The sequence below is a fragment of the Lissotriton helveticus genome, chromosome 5_1 (genome assembly GCF_964261635.1).
Source record: "Lissotriton helveticus chromosome 5_1, aLisHel1.1, whole genome shotgun sequence".
NCBI classification, from domain to species: Eukaryota; Metazoa; Chordata; class Amphibia; order Caudata; family Salamandridae; genus Lissotriton; species Lissotriton helveticus.
Window position 1 is genome coordinate 958219366 of NC_136065.1, and position 20438 is coordinate 958239803.

A 20438-nucleotide genomic window follows, 5' to 3' on the forward strand; every position below is an offset into this window, starting at 1 on the left:
CGCAAGAGCGCTATTATGGTTTATCGTCATCGATGCTCAGGACGGCTCCCGGCTGTCATGAGTCACGGTAGTCGTGTGTTCATGATGGCCGGGAGCCGTCCGACCGTTGCCGCTCCGCCCACGGGCGAGTAATTCCCCGCCTGTGCGGGCAAAGTAATTGGTGGGTGGAGTTTGGACAGCTCCCGGCCGCCATGAGCAAACCCCTACTGTGACTCATGACGGCCGGGAGCCTTCCTCAGTATGGCAGCGCCACGCCCAGCCCCGCCCCCTTTCGCACCACTGCGGAATTTGCCTCGCGGCGAAGGGGTTAAAATACAATATGAGCATTTTGTTTAATGAATAAATAATTAGCTAACCAAAATCTGTATTTCAATTTAATAGATCACATTGTCATTTAACATGTTTACTTGATTTTTTCAAATAACATTTTAAAGCTAGAAATGTACTGGGAGGATTGCACATAAAATATTTGTTTCCAGTTATGCAGGGGAAGCTGCAAGCATGGAGCTTGTAATCAAAGCGGCAAAATACTTCTGGAACGCCTGCTTGCCGTTGGTTGGATCCCCTGCTGAAAGGCATGTTTTGAAGCAGCCCACCCTGTACATTCTCAAAGCTTTTCAGAAGGCCGAATCAAAAATGAAAAAGGTACTATTTTGACAATTACCTTTTCACATGTTTGTAGAGTTAGTGCCAATATTTTCCTTTTCCACTAATGTACAACAGATTCGACATCAATGGATTTTCTCTGCTATCCACAAACAGTAGAATTTGTTTACGTGTATGTTCAGTGCATGGAGAGATAATACATGGGATGGCACCTTTATCAGTGCTTAATTTGTAAAATAAGTAAGTGCCAGGGCTCTTCTCGGGAGGCCACTGCAGCCGGTACCACTCATTGCCTCTGCCAGACCTGCCATTGACTGAACCAATGCAAGTTCTAACCACCGCACTGCTAGAAGTATGACAATTAAAACTACCCCACGCCACCTAAAGCTATACAAATGGTGTGAGTGATAGACTCTGTATATTGCACATCGAGGGCATGGAGTGCATTAGCACAGCACGCACAGAAACTCCCGATTTATGCTCCGGCGCTGCCCCTAGACCACCATGCATGTATTACAGTTGCGCAGGAAAAAAACATGCCCACTGTTCTTGGGACTATGGGGTTGCGCACCATGAGGGTTATTTTGCCACATAACTGCTTTATCTCGAGGGAGAATCCAACACTCAGTGCATATTGCACACCGCTGAAGATATCTGCATACCTTAGACTGCGGACTGCGGTGAAGGAGCTGTACACAACGTTCCCTGACGACCCCCCCCCCCCCCAATTAAATGCATTGCAAATACTACAAACATCACCTACATGGCAACGCTTAGTGACACGATTATATAACGCTTCACATGGAGAGTTGAGCTCGGGCACGGATAAATCGCTTAAGCGTTGGGAGGAGATGATAGGGACTACTATTGATAGAAAGGACAGGGACTTTAGTTGCTCACAATTGCAACTACTAACATCAAAATGCAACTTGCGAATTATTCATTTTAAGTTTCTCAATCAAATATACTACACCCCAGTAAAATTACATAAATGCGGACTTAGAACACACTAGATGTCACAGATGTGGAATGCCAAATGCAGACTTTCTTCACCTGGCATGGGCGTGTCATCAACTTACATTATACTGGCAGGAGGTCACTGACACCCTCATAATGATGCTCGCTGAGCAGATCCCAAATGCTCCACTAGTATGTCTGCTGGGAATCTATAGGACTCGGCCGGCCAAACGACGCAAACTGCTGGCTGTGGCACTGCTACTGGCAAAGCGATGAGTGGCGATGTGCTGGGGTGGTATGCCGCACCGCGCCACAAGGACTGGTTAAAAGATATGACTTTTTGTAAGGAGACATTGGAAACATATGCAGAAGACATACCTCAGGCCTCAAGACCTAGAGATTTCTGGGAGACATTTGTACAATATCTTCAATCCTTACAAGATATTGCCTAATTTAATGTCATTTGGTACGGAGATGATCTGAGAGATGAAGAGACAGAGTGGTATGGAGGGGATGTAGACAACACAAGTGCGCTAAAATAGGTGACACAAAAATGTATGGAGGAAGGAATTTTTTTTTTCTTCCTTTGGTGCTTACTATTATGTATGCCCTGTGAAGGGTCCTATGTATGTTGGCTGCTGAATTCTAACTATTTAACAATTACCTTACGTTGCGATGTGTGTTATTACTTTACTATTCTTCGTTTGCTGACCAGAATCAATACAATAATAAATAAAAAAAATTAAATGGTGTGAATGACAGATGGTATTCATTTTAATGTATATTGACTTATTAAATACTGTTGTTGTGCTTATCTCAAAATTTGTCAGAGAGCGACACCATGTGGTGAACTGTCACTAGAGCTGGTGCTGACAATTAAGTGCCAGTGCTGAGCACCGGAAGCCATAAGCTCAAATTAAGCACTGGTCTTGATGCTACTTCTAGATAGTTTAGTCACCGACATCAGTCATAATATTCATATATTTTGTTTGCAAAATGATTTTAAAAGAAAGCAGTGAATGGTGCTCCTGTATCTAGATAGTTAGAGGAGCACCTTTCATGTGCAGATCATTGCCATTCTATGAGAGATCTTTATATCTGTGATTCATTCACATCTCTTTGTACCTTTCTTCAACTGGAGAATTTACAGGGAGGAAAACGTATTGGTAATCTCTGGGAAGCCAGCCAAGCAGTATCTGCTAGCCACAAGGTTTAAATTGGATGTCAGGCATGGGTAGGATCGCCCTGTCAAAGATATTCCTTCCTCAGCTTCTCTACTATTTCACTTCCCTCCCAATTCGTCTCCTCAAATCCCTCTCAATTAAATCTCATCTGGGACATGGAACTCCATAGCATTGCCTGATTAAACTGCGCCTTCCATCAGATAAAGGAAGACTTGTGGTCCCTGATATGCAGCTCTACTATCTTGCGGCACAGTTTAAATGGGTAGTGTTCTGGTGCAATACACTCTTTGAGTGCTGGATGCTCGAGAACCACATTTTATCCCACTCGGGCCATCTTGGCAGCCATCCTTCTGGCCCTGCGACTTCACCATTGTAAGGTGTCCTAGGGCCTTATACTGTCTGTCCTCCATTTTGCATGTGCCCGGGTACTCCAACGCACAACAAAATGTCCTTATACCAGAGTCTGCCGAACAGTAATTCTGCCTCACCTCCCACACACAGGAGACTGGACTGTGTTATGGGATTAGGAGCACCGAGGCCTGCCCAAGTTTGGGGACTGGTTTTCAATAGGCCAACTGCGAGAGTTCCAGGACTGAACCACCAAGTTTGTTGCCCCCCTATCAGTTCTTCCAATATGACATAGTGGCGGCAGCCATTAGATAGGCCTAGGCTGCCTACGAACTAGAACCCACTGCGCATGAGTGTCTGAAGACCATCTGCACTAAGACGTCCCAGGTCCATGCGTTCACGCTGCTGAATTGTTCCCTGGTCTCTCAGACTAAACACAATCTCTCCCCCTTGAAGGATAGCTGGATCTCTGACTTGGGTTGGGAATTCACAGACAGGGACTGGGTCAATGTGCTGTGTTACTCTCTCCAGACTTTTAGTAATTCAATATTATTACTTGCGCATGGGGTACCTGACTCCTAAACAACTTAATAGAATATATCCTGAGATCCAAGCGGGGTGTCACAGAGGCCGTCTGGATGATGCTGACTTCATCCATATGTTGTGGGACTGCCTGACACTTAACCCATTCTAGGAGTTAGCAACAGCCGGTCTTAATGATGCGACACGCCACACTCTCAATGGGACGCAGGCTGTCTGCTTGCTGGGGATATTCCCCAAGCCCAGTGGCAGACTTTTAATTTCCAAGTTTGCGGACCTGGCCTTTATTCCAGTTATATGGCTTTAAGATATTAATCTGGGGCCCCATCTTTTGGGATGGGTCAGACACTATCCAGGTGTGTGGAATGTGAGAGTGACATTAGGACACTGAAACCACAAGAGGGCCAATGCAGCCCAGGTCACATGCAGCCTTGGGACCCAATACCCCAGGACTGCCCACTAAAGCAATTGACAGACACCTACTTACCATACCAGACATGGTCCTCTCTGACGATAGCGGAGTTGTTCTTTCCCTTATCCCACATACACTGTACCCTCACGTAATGTTAAGTCTGCTTGGTTCTGGTACATGTTGCCCCGGGTCCCTAGTCACCACACGTCCCCCCCAAACCTGTATTACTGGCTCTCCTGCTAAAGACGCCACTTGCGCCCCAGTGGCAACCCATCCCTTCTCTTTACCCTGCAGGTTTGCCTGTATGGCTGTTTTATCCAGCTTCACCCCCTTCCCTGTGGCAATGGCTCTCTTTGAGTGGTGGTACTCATTTGTGAAGCCAGAATGGATATCATAGCCTCGCTATACATAATACTTCTTAGTTCACAAACAATTCTGGCTGTTATATGTTCTATGGGTTTATCGGCTGCCCTTTGCGGTATGCAGATTGAGCTTGTGCTTTATTACTTGTTGCTGTGATTGATCCACAACTGGATTCTTAGAGGCTAAATAAAACAACCTTTATAAAAGTCATGCTTGTGACTTTCATTTAGCCTTTACATTTGATAGTTGATTTCTACAGCAGTCCTCATCTAAAAGCTGGATTGTGCCCATGGACCAGTGTCAAATTGTACGTGCAGAGATGTGCTACTATTTATGAATTCAAATAGAGTACCCATGATGGCGGACTAGGATTTAATGAAAAAAAACCTGTCCTTTGGGTTCTTCACACACTGTGGCAAATGTTCCATAATTTAATTACGTATAATTCTGTTTTTAAACCAAAATTCAGTAACATTGCACGTTATAGCATTTCAGAGTAAATTAATTTGTGAAGTAGTTTAAGAAACTCTCAAAAGATAGATTCAAATGATTTCTAAATAAAATGCAAGGATGACACAGAAGCCAGAAACTCCACACATCATTACTTGTTTCTTGATGTCCCCCTGGTGTCCTACAACCTGTCATCTAGCCTTTTTAGGTCGAGGCTCGATCAACCTGTTGAATCCTGTTCTATGGGCTGTGGCAAATCCACCAATTGCCATTGTTTTTTTTTTCTTCTGCCAATCCGAAATACTGACCTTCTATTGGTCCATTCCTCTCAACTGTCCCACCTTTGGGTGCCTGTTTCAGCTGAGGCGATTTCACTAAGGGATTGCTTTTGTTGCCCATCAGCAGCTTTCCCCTGCACAGTCCCTCCTCCCCTCTGGACATTGATGGTCTGCAGGGCAACACCGACCAAGCAAGACTATTGTCTTGTTTTAAATGTTTACTTTCCGCTTTCGCTCGCCAGTGCTTGTCTATTTGGGCTATTAAGGTTGTTTCTCGCCAGGTGTCCAATATGACTGTTACAGCTGATCTTGTTTATAAACATATACTTTTGTGCACGCACTGTATCTATTTACAGTGCCAGTAAATTATACACTTCAATGTTCTTAATTTGCGAAGTTGAAAGAAATAAAACCCAACTTGGCTGTGATATAAATAGCCACAAACAGTAGGGTGAATACATTTCTTAACCAACTTACATTCCCTGTGCTTTTGTGCAAAATGAAAGGCCGCTTTTTAAAAATTTATGTATTTACGTTTGTACCCCATCAAAGATCGTCCATCTTTGTTGTGCGTGTTTCTTCAATAAGAGCTTTTGTTCCTTTCTCTGTCTGTTAGCTTTATTTAGATGCACTATTTTAAGAGGAGTTGTTCTCAAGTCTCTCGCGTAACAAACACAGCATTATATTGAAGTATCCTCAGTCATCTGCAAGGACAGAGAAGATGGTGCGAATAGTTAGTCCTCGTTCGGCTGCGTCGTTATTTTGTAATTTTATTAAGGTTGTATTTTGTTATGTCTCCAATTCCGACTGTTACAACTTATCTTAGTTTATATAAATAGACTTCTGTGCATGCATTGGCTTTATCTAGAGTGCCAGTATAACATATGTATTTCAGTGTTTTTAATTGACCAAGTTGAAATGAATAAAAGTGAACTTGCCCATGATATAAACGGCCACAAACAGTTAAGTGAATCCATTTATTACGTGCCAACAACATCCACAGATGCGGGCCAAAACAGCAATAGTGATCTTTAGAGCTATGCTAATTCTCTCTGTACTAGAGCATAGCTGTCTCCTTTCTAAACTATTCGTCATCAGGACATACTATTCGTTATATGTCCTGATGATGATCCGCATATAGCTTTAAACGGTTCGAAACACCGTCGACAAAACTTTTCACCTTATACAGTTATTAACTTAATGTCACTTTGATTGTAAAGGTGCTACTGATGTTCTGTTCAGAAAATTGAAACTGTATAGGTAACGGAACCGTCTGTTTTTGCCTTAAAAGCCCTTTATGTTTCTATGGTTTCTAATTGTACGTTGAATGTTTGTTGAGTAGGGTACAGGCTTGTGCCCCACTTTGTAAATTCGTGCTGTACTTGTTTGTACAATTTTGTAAAACTAAACACTAGACCACTGTCCGGCTGGACATGTCAAACTAATATAGTAACGACTGTGTCTTTATTTATTGAACCTTAATTCCTTGCTTGAAAGGGACCACTGTTGTTTTCAAGATTCTACTCCCAAGGTCCCTTTCCGACCTTATTGGGTGCCCTTGTTGTCCATAATATGGGTTTATTTCAAAGGCTTGTCTTGTAGCAAGCAACAAAATGTGCTAATATGGGGCAGAAGCCTCTCGCTGCCAGACACCTGACCTTCCTAACTAGCAATAGTAGAACACTTTTTGATGAAGATGGCAAAGGTCCCTCCTGTGAATATATGATGTACAAGGGGAATAACTAACTGGCAACCTCTGACCTCATCTGAAACCCCTTCTGGTGCACCCCTTAGGGCCCTGGTACCCCCCATACGTGCCTTCCACTACTACACCTTGAACAGTAATGTGAATGCGCTGTGCTACAATGATGATGTGTCTTTCACTAGCTGACATGTTGGTTCCCAAGAAACCCTGGGTTGTGGAATTCATTCATTCCTCTTGTTTTTAATAATGCCAAGGCTGTTGATCACCATTAAAAATACATTTTGTAACCTTAGTTTTTTTTACAGATCCTTTTTAGGTCGAGCCTGAGCAGTCCATCCACTGCTCTGCGAGGCATGCTGTATTCAGGTATAGACTGGAAGCCTCGCCCACCTTAATGAGTTTCTCCTACTGCAGACACGACATGCTTTCCTGCAACATTTAGCGTTCCATTCGCGCTTTCACTTTCCTAGCAGCCTGGGAAAATGGCAGCGCTCCTTTGAAATTAAATGGGTCTCACATTTACAAGAGTTTGAGCTATTGGCATTGTAAATGGCAATGCCCTTTATTTGTGTGTTAATTATCAAAACAGATAAATAAAAGGCATTGTCATTTACAATGCCAATAGCTTAAACTCTCGCGAATGTGAGACCTATTTCATTGCAAATGCTTGTTTTCAAAAGTGAGAAGGGTGAGACAAGGAGTCTGGAGTGGCAGAAGAAGATTGAATAGTTTCCAGTTGTGTTTAGAAAAGTTAAAGCTAAGCTCTTTGAAAGTGCAGATTTGCATAGATTAAAAGAGCGCTATCACTGCTGCGCCCTGTGTATATCTGTTTTGTTGGCAGTAAAGATTGCATGAATTGCCCCAAAACTTTATAAATAAATAAACAAATTACCTGATGTGAAGCTTTCAATGCAATGCAACGCGTGCACATTTGGCGATTCCCTTGCAGGAGCGAGCTTTCAAAACCATCTGTTAGTAATTAACAGATGGTTCCTGCTTGCTCCCACAAGGGAAACAGGCACCGGCCCCCTCCTCTCTCCCCTCCCCCTACTGCCTCCTTTCAGCGCGATGCGCGCATGCTTGTTTCAATTAGAAATTGATATGCTTGTGCAATTTTTGTTCACCTTGTACTTGTTGGAATGCTAATGCATCAGAAAAGTGTTTGCTCCACAACTTAGAAACATGTTGCATTAACTCAGTTTTCAAAAGATTTGATTATTTTTGCTTTTGTACACCAATTCGGTATTACCATAAGTGGCATGAACCCAGCCGAGTGTATCATCTATCTCTGCATCGTCAACTTAAAGCAGAGTTAATTTATGAACTGTTGTGTAATTGTGATCATATATATGACAATCTGTTCTCTGGTAAGGGAGCGGCAGTAAGGAGCTGAATTTCCTGACTAGTTGAAGGCACACTAGCACAGTGTTTTCGCAACTTCGAATACTTGATGGGGCGAGACTGGACGTAAATGAAGCCTAGTCATCTAGAAACACTTTATTTGACATTTGCATGGAGACTCCATAATAAACTCACCATTATTACCCGAGCAGAGCTGAAGTGCTTCCTAACTGCCTGCCAAACTGGCGCCAGCAGTGATTCATTATTTAGACGTTTTCTGGTCGTTGCCAGCGGGCTGGTGCATTCCATATCTCTTCGCTCTGCCCGTTTTTGCTATTAAAAAGATTAATATGGATCCAAAAAAGAATAATTAATGAAAACATTTTCCTTCACACCACGTCCTGTTGAAGCTGGAAGTGTTCTGATTGTTTTCCGGTGTGGCACAGACCTCTTCCTTTCAGAAAGTCCCCCTTAACCTGGCAGGATCGCCAATCGAGGTTTCACTCATCTAGTGCTTTTGGTCCGAGATGTCAGTGCAGACCTCACTCACATCCTTAGTACAGGGCGGGGATGTAGTCTAAAGGCTGCCACTCTCCATTCAACGAATCTTCTTTTTACCCAAAGCAAGTCAATGTGCAAGGAACCTATATGGGATTTCAAACCATGCAGACCTGTTTTACTCTTGAACAGAAGATGGCCTGTTCATTTTTCTCTTGATGAACCCTGCGCCATGAGAAAACACTACTTCTGTAAGGCTAATCTTTCTGGCCGACCACACACAGACCTGTAAAGAAGAGGAACGGCTTATTGATGACTCGTTCATTAGGGTGTCTTTTCCATTTTTTGAATTAGCATGAATCAACCAAGGATGCAAGTGCTTTTCTCCGCTTTTTCCTCTTGGCTGTACCATGTTAGGACGGGTTTCATGTGTATATCTGACTTTTATTTGACAGCGCAAAAGAGTTCCTAATTTGTAAAACCCAACTGTTTAGATCAGCTTGTTGTAGATGACCTGCTTTTTAATTATTTTATCTTGTTTGAAGTGGGTTTAAAATGCAATTCTACCTCCGCTCACGTTTTCATCTTGTCCATTCAATAGGTCAATTCCTTTTTTATGGGACAATAAATGGTCTGTACATCTTCACTTTCTTTTATGACTTTTCGTCAGTGAATGGTAATGTATTCATGCTATGTCTGTGTAGTCTAACCTGCTTTACCAAGGTTTGCATTTGTAGGAAAATTGTAGTTTCAGTAAAACAAAATAGGAGTTTACTGCATTTTCACCATTCCTGATCTCCTGGCACAGTGTGTTTGCTGCTATCCCGAAGCTCCAGAATTAACGTAATTACTGCGATTGGCTGCAGAGGGGTCTAAAGTATAATTCGGTCTAGTGTAGTAAAGTAACTCAGCTATGCCTTGACCCAGGCAGACCTAGCTAATAAGAAAGTTTTAAAGGTAGCATTTTCACCTTTTCTACATGGTAACCCCCAAACCTTTTCTGGACCCTGTTTCGCTGGCTATAGGATTCTATGTACTTTGCCACTGCAAACAGTAGTAAAGTGCATGTGCTTCCCTCTCTAAATCATATGCTATACTTTAGAACTCCCTATATGGTCTATTAACTGTGCTGTAAGTCCATTGTAAATGGCGCCTTAAGTGCACTATGGAATAGAAAGTTAAATGTAATACTAAGACAGCAGTTTGCATTTAAATCACCTTATGTTACAAAAATTGAGGACTGCCAGGTTCACTGTGGTTCTGGCTGGGCTGCAGTTTAAATGCACTGCTGTGAAACATGGCAGGGAAAAATGCCTTTGCTATGTCAGAAAATACAATTTTTTATATATTCACCCCTAAAAGTGTACCACATAACCTGTACAGGGTGCTTTTATTTAAAAATAGGAGCATATTGGGGTGAGTGTGCCTTACCGATAGAACCCAAAAGTTATTTCGCTATGTGGGCCTTGCCTGACCTTTCCCCGATAGGTTTTTGTGGGATTAAAACCTTTCTTTTTCAGCTCCACTTAGAAAATTGCTAGAAAAATGCCTCAAAAGTATTCACTGCTTAGATTTTAAAATCTCTCTTAATAGTGAAATCAGATTTTTGATAACATAAGCAGAAAAGTAACTTTGCAAAAATGTACTTAAGGCTGCCTGTGCCAGAACAATCCAATCTGCAAACCAGACCTGTGACTCATCACACCTCCAGAGCTAGAATACACATTATTTGGACACTTCACTGCCCTACCTCTGAGGACCGTGGTTTTCTTTTGGGCCCAGGAAAGGTCAATGGGACTTAACTGTTGGCCACTTAGCAGGGATTATCTATCATGTAGTGGACAGGAACAGTTGACAAAACAAAGGGCTACTTTAGCACTAGTGCACAGTCTTAAATCAGGCACCTCCACTACCAAATCCTTGCAACATTTCTGGACCCGAAAATACTCCTTCTGAAGAAGAAGAACTTGCTGGAAGAAGAATCCTGATTCTTGACTCCTGCTTAAAGACAAGACCTCGCACAAGGACTCATGGACTGTTGAATCTTGTTGGCACCCAGGGTCGGGAACTGCTTTCCAAGCGTCAAGTGGTTAGCGTCCTGTTTACGTGTTTCAGTGGCACAAAAAGCAGGAGCGCTTCTGACTCCAAGAGGGCACAGCTGACTAAACAGGACTAGACCCTGCAGGACAACTCGATGGAGCAAGACCTTGTGCCCAAAGGCCTGACCTGAGGAGCTAGTGGCTGCAGGGCTGGCCAGAAAAAACATTCCCAGTAGCTAGAGACTAACTGTCAAGACTCCAGGCACGATAGCTAGCATTAGAGCAGTTCAAGAAAAAACTCAGCGATCTCTTAAGAAAGCCTCCAAATACCCGCATTGGAGGAGACAACACCGAGTGACTACTCTGTTCATGCAGCACTGCTTTCAGCACCTCAGAGAGTGTGTACTTCAACATGGCCGCAGAGGAAGCCCGCAAACTGCGCAGAGTGACAGTTCTAGTCTTCTTGGGCTCGCGCGCGGCTGCGGCAATGAAGCGCACGTTCGTTCAGAAATCTGCGCACTTCAACTGACTTCTTCACCGGAGACACAGCGCGGCTCTCGTGTGAAGCCTTTTCCTGAAGTTCCTGTCAGCGCTTCATGTTTTATGGCTGAGAAAACACTCGCATGCGCAACGAGGGATTCTGGCAAGTGACTTTTGAGAGAGACTTTTGTATGAAGTACCATTTCGTGCCTCTTCATTTTGAGTTCAAGTCTGCCATTCAAATGATTTAGAGTAGCGTTAGTTCACACATTAGAGGGCAGCGTAGCATTTAGGGTTAGAGTCTTAGCTTACTAATAGTGAGGGTTAGGTTTATCCAAGGATTACAGCACTCAAGTTTTCCAGAATAAAATATACGAGGGACTAATTAAAAACCCAGGTAATTCCCTTAAAATTATTCAAAAGTTATCAATTGAATACACAGGAAGAACAGTGTTCTAATTGTGTTATATGTGCAGGAGCTGTGACGAACATACAACAGCTAACTACAAGAGAGAAGCATAGTCCAGGTTTCCTTGGGGTAAGAGATTTGTATAATTACAACTGTCAATATCTATAATTATGTTATAGAGCTTTTGAATGCATTAAGTTATTCTTTCCAGGGGTTGGCGTATCCAGTTAGAAGTTATATTGGAGAAGCACTACCCACCAACCTGCGACTGTTTTCTCTCTTTCTCTTCCACTTCCCCTTTCCCCGCTGTTTCAGGGGTTACCAATAGTTTCCTACTGGTGATTCCTGAGGTAGTGGGGCATTGGGACCATCGTCGACTCCAGTGGATTCCTGAGCCTTCTGACAGATTGAAGTGCCAAAACTTTCCACTCGAGTCGTCATGGCTGAGGGATTTGATTTAAAGTCTTTGGCCGGAATCTTAGAAGGATTACAGACTCAGCTTACACGCTCAGCAGAAGAGAATAGGGTCCTTAGGGATGAGGTTAAAAGGTCCCAACAAGAAACTCGTCATGTTCAGCGGAAATTGGAGGAACTTGTAGCGGGAACAACTCCTTTACCTAGTTTCAATTCCTCACACAATTCAGGTTCGGAGGTAGCCGCTCAAGTAATTCATTCGGTGGCTCCAATTGTTCCTTTAGCTAACCCTGAACGCTTCACTGGGGATCCTCATAAGGCCCAAATTTTCCTCACACAATGTTCCTTACATTTTTTGTGCAGATCAGTAGTTTTCAAAGAGGACCAAGCTAAGTTCGCATTCATGTTGTCTTATTTGAGCGGAGACGCCGCTGCCTGGTCCATGCCTCTGGTTGCTCGTAATGACGCAGCATTGTATGATTTTGACCGTTTCAAAAAAGAATTCTTAAGAATATTCGATAGAAGAACTGCTAACCAAGCTACAGACAACGAACTCCTAGATCTCAAGCAAGGCAATCGAGAATTGGTAGCGTACATAGCCCAGTTTAACAAATTGATCGTCGAAACTGACTGGCCTGACAGTAAACGTTCGGCGATATTCTATCGAGGTCTTAAGGACGAGATAAAAGATGCCTTAGCTCAGATTCCTAAACGTCCTCAAGAAATATCAGAACTGATAGATTTAGTTCTTCAAATTGAACACCGATTGTTTGAAAGAAGGTCAGAAAAGAAGCGAGACTACAAGCCATTTGTGCCACGCTTAGACCGTATTAAATCTGAACATTCTAAAACCGATGCGGGCTCTGGAGAAGAACCAATGCAAATAGGTTCCATTAGGGGACCCCTCACTCAGGAGGAAAAGGACAAGAGACGGGCGAATCAGTTATGTCTGTATTGTGGTACGTCAGGGCATTTTGTGAGAGAATGTCCGAAGAAACCCAAAAATAACCAAGGGTTAAAAGACAGATCCCATCAGTAAAGGGAGTTGCCCTGGTGGGATGTTCCGAACAGTCAACTCACGAACACCAGCAATTGATTAACACCTTACAGTCAGCAGCTCCTCATCTCACAGTGTCCTTCACAGTCAAATTCGGACTTCAGAAGTTGAAAGAAGTCTCGGTTATGATTGATTCGGGGGCTACCGGAAACTTCTGCGATCAGAGATACGCACAAGAGATGGGCATCAAGGCGGTTAAGAAGAAGAACCTTGAAGTGGTAAAAGCAGTCGACGGTACCAATTTAACCTCAGGTCCTATTGTGGAAGAAACAGAAACCTTGCAATTGGAAGGATTACAGGGTCATCGAGAGACTATCAGATTTAACCTTATCGATGCGCCCCAGTTTCAACTGATCCTGGGTCTGCCGTGGTTGACTGTACATAACCCGACTATTGATTGGGAGAGAAGAACGGTCAAGATGAACTCAGAATATTGTCAGAAGAATTTTCTAGCAAAAAACATAGAGAAAAGTGAAGGATCGCCGGCCACCGAGTTGGCTCAACTATCGGTTCACAGTCAGTACTGAAGAAATACCCAAAGAATATCAAGATTTAGCAAGTGTGTTCGACAAAAGGAATGCCGAAAAACTACCACCACACAGGAGCTACGACTGTAAAATTGAGTTGGAAGCCGGTGCCAACTTACCCTGTAGCCGGGTTTATGCGCTCACAGAAAAGGAGAATATTTACCTCAAGGAATATTTGGAAGAATATACTAAAATGGAATTCATAAGGCCATCTCAATCTCCTGTTTCCTCTCCTCTTTTCTTCCGGCCAAAAAAGGATGGGACTCTCCGCATGTGTATTGACTATAGAGCCCTGAACCAAGTCACTGTGAAAAACCGATATCCATTACCCCTCATCAATCAGCTTTTGGACCAAGTCAAAGGAGCCAAAATTTACACAAAACTTGATCTACGCGGAGCTTACCATTTGGTGAGGGTTGCCGAAGGTGATGAATGGAAGACAGCCTTCCGGACCAAGTATGGATTATTCGAATATCAAGTAATGCCATATGGGTTGAACAATGCCCCGGCTGCTTTTCAAAACTTCGTGAACGATGTCCTACGGGAGTTCCTGGATCGAGTGGCTGTAGTATATATTGACGATATATTGATTTTTTCCAACAATATGGAGGATCACGTCCGGCACGTGCGAGACATTCTTCAAAAGCTGTTAGATAACCATTTGTATGTGAAGTTGGAAAAGTGTTCATTTCATGCCGAGAAAGTGGAGTTTTTGAGATTCATGTTGTCCGCAGCTGGAGTCGAGATGGACAATTTAAAGGTTCGGACAATTCAGGAATGGTCATCACCAAGGAGTGTGAAAGAAATCCAAAGTTTTATTGGCTTTGCCAATTTTTACCGGAGGTTCATTCCTAATTTCTCGTCCAAAGTCACTCCCATCACCCATCTGCTAAAGAAGGGGCAGAAATTTGAATGGACTGCAAATGCGGAACAAGCCTTTCAAGACTTGAAGACTGCATTCACTAGCGCTCCCATTTTGATGCACCCTGACCCAGAACAAGCATTTTTTGTAGAGACAGATGCATCAGACTTTGCAACTGGCGGAATATTATCGCAGAGAAACAAAACTACAGGACAACTACATCCGGTTGCTTACCGATCCAGGAAGCTGTCTGACACTGAGCGTAATTATTCCATCGCAGACAAGGAATTGTTGGCAGTCAAAGAGGCATTCCAAGATTGGCGACATTACCTGCTGGGGGCCAAACACACCGTCACAGTATTTACAGATCATCGAAATCTTCAATTTCTTAAGTCTGCAAAAACTCTCTCGCCGCGTCAGTTGAGATGGTCCCTGTATTTCTCCGAGTTCGACTTTGTGATCACTTACAAACCTGGTGCAAAAAATGGAAAGGCCGATGCCCTGTCACGAATGAATCCTGCCGTCGAAGAAAGAGCCTCAGTAGAGGAACCAATAGTTCCGTTGAAACAAATCATTGGAGCCATGCACTTGAAAGAGTTCAATCAACAAATTCAGCAAGCGTGCTCAGAGGATGATCTTCACAAATGGGTAGAGTCAGATGTGAAAAGAACTCTCGTAAATGGACTTCCTTATCATGAAGGCAAGTTATATCTTCCCACCAAAGAACTTCAAGAAGAGGCCATGAAAGGTTGCCACGATGATCGGTTGGCTGGTCATAAGGGAGCAAAGAAAACAGAGGATCTGGTCAGGCGACACTTTTGGTGGCCAGGATTGGCAGCTCAAGTAAGACAATATGTTTCGACCTGTGAGATTTGCATAAAGGGGAAAGCAAGTCGACAGGCCCCACAGGGACTGCTGCAACCTTTGCCAAATGCACCATACCCATGGCACACAGTGACACTAGATCTAATTGTAGATCTGCCTTCTAGTCAAGGTCACACAGTGATTTTGGTGGTGGTGGACTTGTTTTCCAAAATGGGACACTTCATTCCCTTTAAGGCAGTACCCACAGCTTTTCAATTAGTGCAGACATTTAACCAGCACATAATTCGGGCACACGGGGTTCCACAGGTAATCATATCAGACAGAGGTTCACAGTTCATGTCTAGATTTTGGAAGGCCTTTATGCATAACTTAGGCATTGATACACGTTATTCAACCAGTTATCATCCTGAAACAGATGGTCAGACTGAGAGGCTGAATCAAGATTTGGAGCAATATTTGCGCCTCTATCTGTTGGAACAGGATGCTGAATGGTCTGAATTACTGTGGACCGCAGAATTCGCATATAATAATGCAATCCATGACTCCACAGGGTTTACTCCATTTTATCTGAATACAGGCAGACATCCGACAATCACTCTAGGAAAACAGAATGGAGAGGTCCCAGCCATTACTTGTGTGATGAAAGAGTTACAGGGTTCATACAAAAGAGCGTTGAGGAATTTAAAAAAGGCAAAACAATCCTATAAGAAACAGGCAGATAAAAAAAGAAGACAGGGTCCCCAGTTTGAAGTAGGTGAACAAGTATGGCTATCCACGAAACACTTAAGATTAAAGGGTAATCGGAAGTTCCAGCCTAGATTCATAGGACCAATCAAAATCGTAAAAATCATAAATCCAGTAGTAGTTAAGCTACAACTACCCAAATTATTGAAAATTCATCCTACTTTCCACATATCCCTACTAAAGAAGAACCCAGACCAGGCCAGATTAAAAAACACACCACCATCCATCATGGTTGAGTCCAGTGAAGAATATGAGGTTAGCAGGATCCTAGATTCAAAATTCACCAAGAATAAACTATTTTATTTGATAGAATGGAAAGGCTACGGGCCAGAGGAGCGGTCATGGGAACCATCTGACAATGTGCATGCCCCTCGACTAGTTAAGGCATTTCATAGGACTTTCCCCAACAAACCCACTCTGGGGGGATCTTCCTTGAAGGGGGGTACTGTCAAGACTCCAGGCACGATAGCTAGCATTAGAGCAGTTCAAGAAAAAACTCAGCGATCTCTTAAGAAAGCCTCCAAATACCCGCATTGGAGGAGACAACACCGAGTGACTACTCTGTTCATGCAGCACTGCTTTCAGCACCTCAGAGAGCGTGTACTTCAACATGGCCGCAGAGGAAGCCCGCAAACTGCGCAGAGTGACAGTTCTAGTCTTCTTGGGCTCGCGCGCGGCTGCGGCAATGAAGCGCACGTTCGTTCAGAAATCTGCGCACTTCAACTGACTTCTTCACCGGAGACACAGCGCGGCTCTCGTGTGAAGCCTTTTCCTGAAGTTCCTGTCAGCGCTTCATGTTTTATGGCTGAGAAAACACTCGCATGCGCAACGAGGGATTCTGGCAAGTGACTTTTGAGAGAGACTTTTGTATGAAGTACCATTTCGTGCCTCTTCATTTTGAGTTCAAGTCTGCCATTCAAATGATTTAGAGTAGCGTTAGTTCACACATTAGAGGGCAGCGTAGCATTTAGGGTTAGAGTCTTAGCTTACTAATAGTGAGGGTTAGGTTTATCCAAGGATTACAGCACTCAAGTTTTCCAGAATAAAATATACGAGGGACTAATTAAAAACCCAGGTAATTCCCTTAAAATTATTCAAAAGTTATCAATTGAATACACAGGAAGAACAGTGTTCTAATTGTGTTATATGTGCAGGAGCTGTGACGAACATACAACAGCTACCTACAAGAGAGAAGCATAGTCCAGGTTTCCTTGGGGTAAGAGATTTGTATAATTACAACTGTCAATATCTATAATTATGTTATAGAGCTTTTGAATGCATTAAGTGATTCTTTCCAGGGGTTGGCGTATCCAGTTAGAAGTTATATTGGAGAAGCACTACCCACCAACCTGCGACTGTTTTCTCTCTTTCTCTTCCACTTCCCCTTTCCCCGCTGTTTCAGGGGTTACCAATAGTTTCCTACTGGTGATTCCTGAGGTAGTGGGGCATTGGGACCATCGTCGACTCCAGTGGATTCCTGAGCCTTCTGACACTAACCCCATACATTTTGAGATTACTTATTTGCGAAAAATAAGGAATCGCAAATAAGGAATCACAAAATGCAATGCATCAAGAAATTGCAAAAAAAATTGCGATTTCTTAAAATTCCTTAATTGCGACTCGCAAATAAGGAATACCTCCCCATTCATTCCTATGGGCCTAGAGGCCCATAGAAATGAATGGGAAGACAATCTCAATTTGCGAATTGCAAATAGCGATTCGCAAATTGAGCTTGCGATTTCAAGGGTTCAAGGGTGTCCAAAGGACACCCTGTTGCACCCCTGAAATTGATCTGTGCACATATGTTGCGTACACACATGCCCTTAGGGCATGTGTGTGCGCAACATGAAACTTTGAAAAATGCACTTTAGTGCATTTTCAAAGTTTTTGCAAATTACCATGAAGTTGTACTTCATGGTAATTTGCGTGCCCTCTTAGCGAAATCGCTATTTTTTAAACTTTAATGCATTGCATTTAAGGAATCTCAATTTGAGATTCCTTAAATGCAAGTAATCGCAATTTAGCGAATTCGCAATTTGCTATTTTTGCATTTGGGATGATGCATCCCAAATGCAAAAATACCGTTCGCAAAGGAGCAGATTCTGAGAATCTGCCCCTTTGCGAGCGGATTTTTGTTTAATGCATCTGGGCCTAAATCTGAAGGTAAAACCATTGACAAGGGCAACCTCCTTGGAGTATATAACCAATGCTCGGCCTGGAATTGCACCTTGGTCCTGGTCTACTGCAGACTGTTGTTTCCATAGTGCTTGACTTTTCTAGCCGTTTTTTGCCATAAGACTAAAAGCCACTTCTCCTGTACCCCTTAATCTATTCTCATGATCCTGATCTTTTTTTCTCGTGAAAATGTTCTCTTTTTTTCTAAATTGGTTTGGGAATTTTATTGTGTTGTCTTCTCTACTTTAAAATTGTCTGTACTGCTCGAACTTAGCACACACTTCTCTGGAGATTGCCTGCTGCTTGGGCCATAGCTACCATAGATTGAACAGAGTTCTATAAGAACTGTGTTTTAATCAAACCAGTGGGGTTTTTGGAGTTGGTAGGAATGCTCCCTTCCGTATTAATAAACCCATTTCTGGCAACAAGTTAAATGGTAACTTAAGTTGCTGGCAATGACTAGACTGACGTACATAATAGGGGTTAGGGAGATGGACTCACTGTTGTGGCTTGCTACTACATGAGTTCACCCCAGTATTGCCCCATCTTATTTTGGCATGCTCAGTCCTGTGATGGACGCTTAACTGAGTGGCCTGCCCAGTGTGAATCACAGCGCCCACTGCTTATTGTGCCCCTTTTCTGATAGATACATCTGCCGTGTGGATTCCTCACCTTGTGAATATCCCCCTTGCGTCAGCAACGTTCGGAATTTTTCTTCGTAGCACGCCGGCGTGGACTACGTCACAGGAGCACGGCATCGCGCGCGACTCCGACTGACGGCACCGACTCCTTATTAGACCCACGTCGGCGTGATGACATCAGTATCAGTTCCCTTTTTTCCGCATCGTCGACGCTAACGGTTTCTGGGATCTTCTGCAATACTTAGTATCTTCTACTATTCTAGTGTTACTATTTCATCTTTAATTATTCCTTCTTCGTCGAGAATGTCCTCGAGGAAGACAGGATTCAAACAATGTGGATCATGCGCTCGCATGATGTCGATCACCGATCCACATGGTGATTGTTTATGGTGTCTAGGATCAGACCATGACGTTAAAAACTGTTGGTCCTCCTTCAAAATGAATCCTAAGGCTTTGCGTGAACGTGAAGCTAAACTTCTTCTAGCGAAGGTAAAGGAAAGAGAAGCTGAAAGATCATCGAGGTCGACGTCGAGACGCACGAAGTCGAGACAGAAGTCACGTTCGAAGTCGAGATCGAAGTCGGCTTCGAGGTCGAGATCCAGAGCAAGGTCGAGGTCTAGAGAAAGATCGAGATCCGGATCCAAGTCGGCTTCGGGTCATGCTTCAGGTTCATTGAAGAAGAAGCACAAGAGGAGGAAACATAGCTCTAGACATCATTCTGGTAAAGATTCTTCGGATTCAAAGAAAAAATCCCGAAGACATCATAAGGACTTCGTTTCTCCTTCTCCTTTACAATCTCTTCAAGGTTCCCGACTCCGGAACAAGAACCTGATCCAGAATCACATCACTCTTCGGATCATGAGGTTGAAGTAGAAGTTCCTCGAGCTCAGACTCCCGTGGAAGTCCCTGAAAATCTCGAAGGACAGGATGAACCGATGCTGGAACGACCTCCTCCGGAACAGCCGATTGGTTCGTATCCTCCTTTTCCTGGTCCGGGACAAGACTCCTCACATTTTCTTAATGCGATGTTTGGGGTCTATAATAGAGCTATGTACCCTACCGGCGCACCAGTTGGTCCCGTGGGTCCATTGTCTTTTAATTTGGGCATTCCTCAATCCTACGCCCCGGCTCCATTTATGCCGGCGACTTATACACCTTGGCTCGGTACGGCTCCGCCGAGGTCGTCGACTCCGCATACGGCTTCGCCCACTCTGGATCGACCTCGTGAATCGAATCGGAATACCACGCCGATTCGTGAATCTCATCCTGCTGCTCCAGCTCCTCGCTCGACATCGGATCCGGCTCCATCGGAGTCGTTACCGGATCCATCGACTTCGATTCGTATAGAATGGTCGAGACGTAGAGCTCAGCGTCTTTTAGAAGAAAAGGAATACGATGATCCTGAAGTGGAGGAAGGTGAGCTTCTGGATCAGGGAGATTGTTTTGAAGACCTTCATAGTGCCAGTGGCCTAGAACTTGCTCCTGAGTGGGGTTTACCATCAGTTTCTGATGCTCCATCAAAGGACGTGGCACCTTATCACACTGTAATTAGGAAAGCTGCAGATCTACTTAATCTAACCTTA

General features: G+C 43.6%; 1 protein-coding gene across 1 annotated transcript in view; it reads left to right on the forward strand.

Moving 5' to 3' along the window:
* Positions 1 to 20438, forward strand: part of CFAP46 (cilia and flagella associated protein 46) — a 1487057-nt gene that overhangs the window by 592476 nt on the left and 874143 nt on the right. The window contains exon 25 of the mRNA XM_078643461.1: positions 480 to 645. Within this exon, the coding sequence (XP_078499587.1) occupies positions 480 to 645 (166 nt within the window). The remainder of the gene's footprint in view (positions 1 to 479; positions 646 to 20438) is intronic.